Raw genomic sequence first — 6,750 nt, 5'->3', positions numbered from 1 at the left:
AGATAGGTTCGGCCTTTGCCCAATGGAGAATGGCGTCTCGGTGTCCCCGCTGTCCATCAAAGGGAGGGCGGGGAAAGGGCGGGACTACCGCGGGGGCGGGGCCCTCGCTTGACAGTGATGGACACGCCCTTTAACCAATAGTGTTGCGGCGCGTCCTGAAGCTGTCCAATCGAGCGCAGGAAGGCGGGACACGCCTGTCAGAACTCGCTGTGGTTGGTGCGTGGGGCTGTCGGTCAGGGCGCGGTGCGGGAGGGGCGGGCACCGGGCCGCTGTTTGTTGTCATCCCAAGATGGAGTTTCTGCTGGGGAACCCGTTCAGCACCCCGGTGGGGCAGAGCCTCGGTACGGCGGCCTGGGGAGCGCGGAGGGGTCCAGGAGAGCCCGACGAGACAGCGGGGGCTTCGGCCAGCGGGCGGGGCTGGACGCAGCGGGGGGCTCTGGGGGTCGGTAAGGGGCTGTGGGGGGTCTATGAGGAGCTGTGGGAGCGGTGGGTGGATAGTCTGTGAGAGCCCATGGGGAAAATTTGGGCTCGGTAAGGAGCTCTGGGGCTTAGTGGAGGTTATGCGTTATGGGGATCAGTGGGGATTGATTGATTGATTGATTTGGCATCTGGAGGTGGTGAGGCAGCTCTGGGGGCTGTGAGAGGCCTCTGGGAGTCTGGGAGGGTCTCTGGGGAGCAGGGATTCCAGGGTTGGTGGGAGCTTGGAGGTGTTGGGAGGCTTTTGCGTTTTGGGAGTGCTGGAGGCCTCAGTGGGGGCTCTGGAGTTAGTGGGGGTCGTGGAGAGGGATCAGTGGGCAGGCGAGGCCGGGGGAGCAGGGGGGCCTTTGGGCAGGCTGTTGTCCATGAGAAGAGAGTGACTCCACATCGAGATGGATGCAGGAAAGTTGCTGCATCCCCCAACTCCTTTTCCTGAAGTTGAGCACCTTCTTCCAGACCACCCTGTCATTGATCCAGCTTTTCCCAAAGTACTGAAACCTCCCTGTACCTCTGAGTAGGCAGGGGGGTGATGTGGTTTAGAGATACAAATACGCACTCGGTTTTCAGCCTGGAGCCTGAATTGTGGTTTTGGTAATGCTTTGGTGCCATTAACAGGCTATTCTGAGCAAGTTTTCACTGTGTGGCCAGTCAAGGCCTCCCTGGGCTGCTGTGGCTACTCCCTCCCACAGGCATGTTCTTTCATGGCTACTAATGTTTTGGTCTGGGTTGCCATGGCTGGGGCAAAGAAGAGAAAGGAGAAAGCCTGGGCACCACTTGTGCAGAGTTTGGTAACTGAGTTTTCATCTCAGCTGGGTGGGCTCTCAGTGCCTCCTGCTTTCCTCTTTTGGGCCCTGGAGAAATTGAATATCTCTGACGTTGTGGTGGGAAGGAACAGGCTGGCTCAGGTTCCTGCAGTGCAGGAGGGCGGGCAGTCCCAAAGCCAAGGTGATGCTCAGTCGAGCATGTCTGCTGCGAGGGAAGGCTGGGAGAACTGGGATTGTTCAGCCTGGAAAAGAGAAGGCCTTGGGATGACCTAGTTGTGGCCTTCCAATACCTGAAGGAAACCTACAGGAAAGATGAAGAGAGACTATTTACAAGGGTCTGGTGTGACAGGACAAGAGGGAATGGCTTCAAACTGACAAGGGAGTAGGGGTGGATGGAATATTGGGAAGAAATTCTTCCCTGTGAAGGTGGTAAGGCCTTTGCACAGGTTGCTGGAGAAGTTGTGGCTGCCTCATCCCTGGGAATGTTCCAGGCCAGGCTGGATGGGGCTTGGAGCAACCTGGGATAGTGGAAGGTCTCCCTGTCCATGGCAGGGGGTGGAATGAGATGATCTTTAAGGTCCCTTCCAACCCAAACTGCTCTGTGATTCTGTAACGTACAGCTCTGCGTAGTCTAGCCTGTAGCTGCTCTACGTTGACTTATGGAATGATGGAAGTCTTTGAAAATTATAGTGGAGAAAACTTTGCAGAGTGTCACCTCATGGCCTCAAACCTCTTTTATCATCCTTTCCTCATCCCCATGTGCAGGGACACCCCTTGTTGAGGTAAAGGGGCCCTTGCATGGGTGAGTCTCACGCTGTGGTCTGAGCATGGCTGGACTCTCTTTGTCAGGCTATGTGGAGCATATGTATAACTTGCTGTTTATCCTCAGCCATCTGGGGTGTTTATTTCTTCTGCTTAGGGAGAGAAGTGCTGGGAATCGGGGGAGAATAATGAGAACAGCTCAGCTGAAAGGTGGTTTTGGAGTGAATTGGCTTTGTTGGGTTTGGCCATCAGAGCACCCCTGCCAGGAGAGCTGCTGCTGGGCCAGGCCTCTGCCGTCAGCCTGGGAAGGGAAGGCAGCAATTTCTTCTTCTTCATTGGCAGCTTCTTTCAGCATCAGTCAGTGGTTTGAAGGAGCTGAAGGATTGTTGGGGGACAGGGAGGGAGGAGCAGTAAAATCTTCTTTTTTAGCCTTCTGCCTCTTTAAGTCCAGAGTGCAAAGGTTTTCACAGCTCTCACATCCCTTCTCTCACTGAATGAGCGGTTGCTGCCAGCTTTGAGGCTTTGAACACTGAGCTGCTTCCATCAGATAAGGTTAGGTGTGCAGCTTCCCTTAATGCAAAATTCAGCTGCACTTTCAGAATGTTTTTTTTTTTTACTCCCAGGGGGAAGAGATAACTGCAGATTTTATTTTGGAAGACAAATTTTTCTGCTTCTCCTATCGCTGCCAGTTGTCCCTTTCTGAGACAGCAGTAAAACAAAAGCATGCCTTGTTCTCAGACACTGCTATTTGCCCAGTGCTTCCACAGTTTGTTTTTCCAATGAGCTTGTGGAATATAATTTTCACTTATGTTTCTCTTCATTCATTGAAAGAAATGGAATAATTTTGTATTTCTGTTTAAACATATTGTGTTGTACACAGTTGTGATGTTTTCAAGCAAGGCCTAACACTCACCGTAAGGGAGAAGTGCAGAAAATCCTGTAGGTCCATCAGCACACCAAGAATGTGTGTTCTCTGCCAGGAAGTAGCAGAGGTTCACGGGAAGATTTAATTAGGGCTCTACAATATCTGCAGATAAATGCCAGGTCTGAAAGAACAAAGATGTCAGAAAAGGTTTGGGGAGAGCTGAGAGAGGTAATACAAAGGATTTTCTCTTTTCTCCTCTTTATCTGGATAATGTCTGAAGCTAGGCAGGCTTTTTATGTTAACTCTTGCTTAATGTGGGAAAGTAATGCTAGGATGAGCTCAGAGGATTTGTAATGGAGATGGATAGAGTCTCCTGCATCTAAAGTGCCAGTTGAAGTGGCAGCCAGGTTCCTCATGGCTGAAACCTGCCTGATTTTTGAACTGGCTTATATGGTACCCTGTATTTAATTCCCAGTGGTGGCATACAATATAAGAAACAATATAAGCCATCACCATGGCTGCTAATTACGAACCTTACCTAATTTGGCTATAGTACTTAAATTGCCCTCTGGACACTAAACTGGCCTTGTGTCTCCAGCAAGGTCCTCTCCTGAGAAGAGCAGGTGGTTTTTGGTGGGGCTGTTGTGTGGAAGGCAGGCAGCTGTACCTGAGAGATTCCTGAACTTAAACCATTTTCATTCCATATTGCTTTTAACCTGGAGGTTGCTGTGAAGGGAGCTTATAGCATCATTTTACATATAAACCAAAAATCTCACCCAGGATTTTGTAGCAGAATCCAATACTTCCCAAAGGTTTTGTGAGGTGTTTTTCAGAAGGTCTTTGTGACAGCTGGTGAGAGTCTAGAGGGCGGAATTGGGTGCCGTGGGTTTCGTAGGCTGCCAAGTACATCGAGGTTGACAAGACCCTTTGTGGCACTGGTTGCTGGCCCAGTTCTTATGACTGAACTGTTTATTTTTTCCAATCACTACTGTAAATACTATCTTGAAGAATATCCCAACCAGTGAGGAGCAGAAGAGCAGGAAGATGTGTAGTAAAGCAGCGCTGACAGAGTGCTTGCTGTGTGGAGAGGGATCGGCCTGGAGAAAAAGCTGCAATTTACAGTAGTGGGAATTTGCCTTGAGATTCGCCATCCTGCCATAAATTGCATTTTTATCTTTCTTTGTTCAATGGAGCCATCTTTAAAGTGTCACCACTCTATTCAAGGTTATTAGAACAAATACCCTTGCTGCAGGTTGGCGAAAACATCTTCGATGATTAAAGCTGATTGAATTACCAGAATGTGGAGTGCTGGTGACTCTTTTGTGGCCATTCTGCTTATTTGATAGTGGCCATATGGCTTACATGTGAAGACACGAGAAAGCCTGGTTTAGTTTTTTTGGTTTTACTCTGGAGACTTTGCAAAGGCTTCAGGAAAATGCTTATTTCTTTGAATCCAAACCAAGCCTTGCTGCTGCCCGCCTCATGCAGGTGCAGAGGGCTGACCTGGGGCAGTGAGGTGTGAAATGGGCTCCTCACGGAGTGGTGGACAGGGGCATCAAGGTCAGTTTTGGTCAGGCTCTGGTCAGGGCTCTGTGTGCTGCTGAACTCAGCTCTTCTCACTGCAGCCCCAAATCTGCCTGACCCAGAGCCAAAGACCTCTGGGAGGGAAGTTCAACACCTGAATTCAGTGCAGCGAGACTTGAAAGTTAATTTTTAACAATACAGTAGAAAGGACGTTGTCCTGTGTGGCTGGGAGTGGGGATCAGGTGCTACTGGTTTACACCCCTGGTCCCTGTTGCTGAAGGGAAGTCTCAATGCATGGTGCCAGTCTGGGCTCTTGCCTTGGAGTCTGTTTTTGGAGGAGGAGCAGTGTGGTGATTTAATACAGAGTATTGTGTAAGGAGGCTACAAAAACAAGGTTTCAGCAAAAGATACAGAGGCACTTTATAGAAGCAACAGTGTGGCAGACAGCTTTTCAATTGATTTGTATCAAAGCACTTGCAGTTTCCATTCAAGGCTGTTAAATTGATAATATGTATAGTGGATACAGTCTGTTTTCAGAGCTGCTGTTTTGTTCCCCCCTCCCCCCCCCCTTTTTTTTTCTTTTTAATGGGAAAATGCTTCAGCTAAGGGGGTTTAAAACACCTTTTTATTTTCCCTTCCGTGAGAAGCACTTGAGCCCTTTCTTCAGGTTTCTTATATCTCTAAGATTTTTATGAGTCTTAGAATAAAAACGGTTCCTAAATAAATGAGTTGATAGCTGCATGCAGGAACAGAGAAATGCATTAGAGCCAGCAGCCTGTGGTAGTCCTGCAGGAGGCATTAATCCAGGCTCTCTTGTCCACAATTTCCCTAAATTCCCTTCAAAGTAAACTTACTACTTTGCTGTGCTGTATGTGAAACATTTTTTTTAAAGACAAGCCTTTCCCCAGTGCTAGAAATCAGTGTTTAAAGTGCACACCATACTCTTAGAATGTGGTCCCCGTAAAATATCATTTTTGCAGTGTGCTGTTGGGCTCTGAATCCTCTCTCTCTTCATTCATTGCCTTATAATAAAATAAAACATCCTTTGCATTTACCCATAACCACGGAAGCGTTGTCCCCTGGTCTAAGGGAAGTTTTTGTCAGTACAAGGTGGCAGTAACTTTTCTTGCTGTATCAGAAAGATGAATTTTGCCTTTGCCTGCAGTAAAAAGGGCACAAGAAGTTCTCTCCTCAGAGCTGAAGTACTTTTCTAGGTACTCCTGTAGCTGGTCAGTTAGAAATCCAGGCCCCCCCACTGCTCATTCAGAATTGTGCTTGTCATGCAAAAAGAGCCTGATAAAGTGCTTTTAGTTTTATAAGATTATTTGGATCTGCTTTCACTTCATGACAATGGATTATGTTGTAAGGAAAATCTCCATGAAATATGAAAATGGATATCTTTGCTTTTAGAAGAGCAAATAAATACTGAGTCATGAATCTGGCAACTTGGAGAAACTACCTACACGTGTGAAGCTGGGTAATTAGTATAATACCATTTAATACTGGGTTTCTGAGACTGGATTTATTTTATAGGCACAAAAGCAGATTGTAGTTTGTGAAGGTATTATAACATGTATTTTTGAGTAATGCTGTTTTATCTCTTTCAGCATGCTACGCTTAAATGTATATTCCATATGCTTCTAATAGCTGTCTGTATGTAAGAGTGAGGACAGCTCGTTCCCTGTTTGTTACTGCTCTGTTCATGAACTCAGCAGATTTTTTTAAACTTCATATTTAAAATATGCTTGCCTAAAAGCCCCAGGAAATCCCCCACAAACCCTTCCAACAGTTTTAATATTTCATTCAAAACAATTTTCCCCCAAAAAAGTACTGTGTGTTTTCCTTAGTGAGGAACAGTTTTAAGGTAGGCAGACTTTCCTATGAATTCATAAACTACACTGAGTTTTTAATTAACAGTTTTTGAAGGTGATGAAGGCATTTGTGGTATTCTCAGTGATAGTAGTCAGTGGAGGGACAGCAACAGCTCTTGCAGAAGTTTTGGTGAGATGATCCCTCCTGGGGAAGGTGCTGCCTGGTACCTTCAGGACTGGGGCTCTTCGAGGCTGGCCTAGCAACCTCCTTCCTCATCTGGTGTTTCCTACTTGACTAAAAGTCATTTCATCCTTTGTGTTTGGGTTTAAAATCTGTACAATGTATAGGTGATAAGAGCATAAATGTTTAGAGAACACAGGGAGAAAGGACATTGTGGGAGCCCTGAGACGTGAGGAAGGGCCCCTAAAGCCCAGCCTGTGAAATGCAGTGATGAGTCTGTGCAGATCATCCAGAACTTGTTTTCCTCTTTCGCATTTGCATCTGCCTGGGGAATTCCTAGTTTTCTATGTAAAAAAAACTTGTAGC

At 47.1% G+C, this 6,750-nt stretch overlaps 1 protein-coding gene across 4 annotated transcripts in view; it reads left to right on the top strand.

Moving 5' to 3' along the window:
- Positions 1-242: 242 nt before the first annotated feature.
- TOM1L2 (target of myb1 like 2 membrane trafficking protein) overlaps positions 243-6,750 on the top strand; it is a 57,251-nt gene continuing 50,743 nt past the window's right edge. For 3 of the 4 annotated variants that reach the window (XM_032126092.1, XM_032126090.1, XM_032126089.1), the window contains exon 1: positions 243-341. In XM_032126092.1, coding sequence (XP_031981983.1) covers positions 290-341 — 52 coding nt within the window. In that variant the 5' untranslated portion in view covers positions 243-289. The remainder of the gene's footprint in view (positions 342-6,750) is intronic. The other variant, XM_032126091.1, reaches the window with a different exon arrangement.

Source organism: Corvus moneduloides, chromosome 16 (genome assembly GCF_009650955.1).
Source record: "Corvus moneduloides isolate bCorMon1 chromosome 16, bCorMon1.pri, whole genome shotgun sequence".
NCBI lineage: Eukaryota > Metazoa > Chordata > Aves > Passeriformes > Corvidae > Corvus > Corvus moneduloides.
Note: the sequence above shows the minus strand (reverse complement) of the source record. Positions and strands in the feature narration are given on the sequence as shown.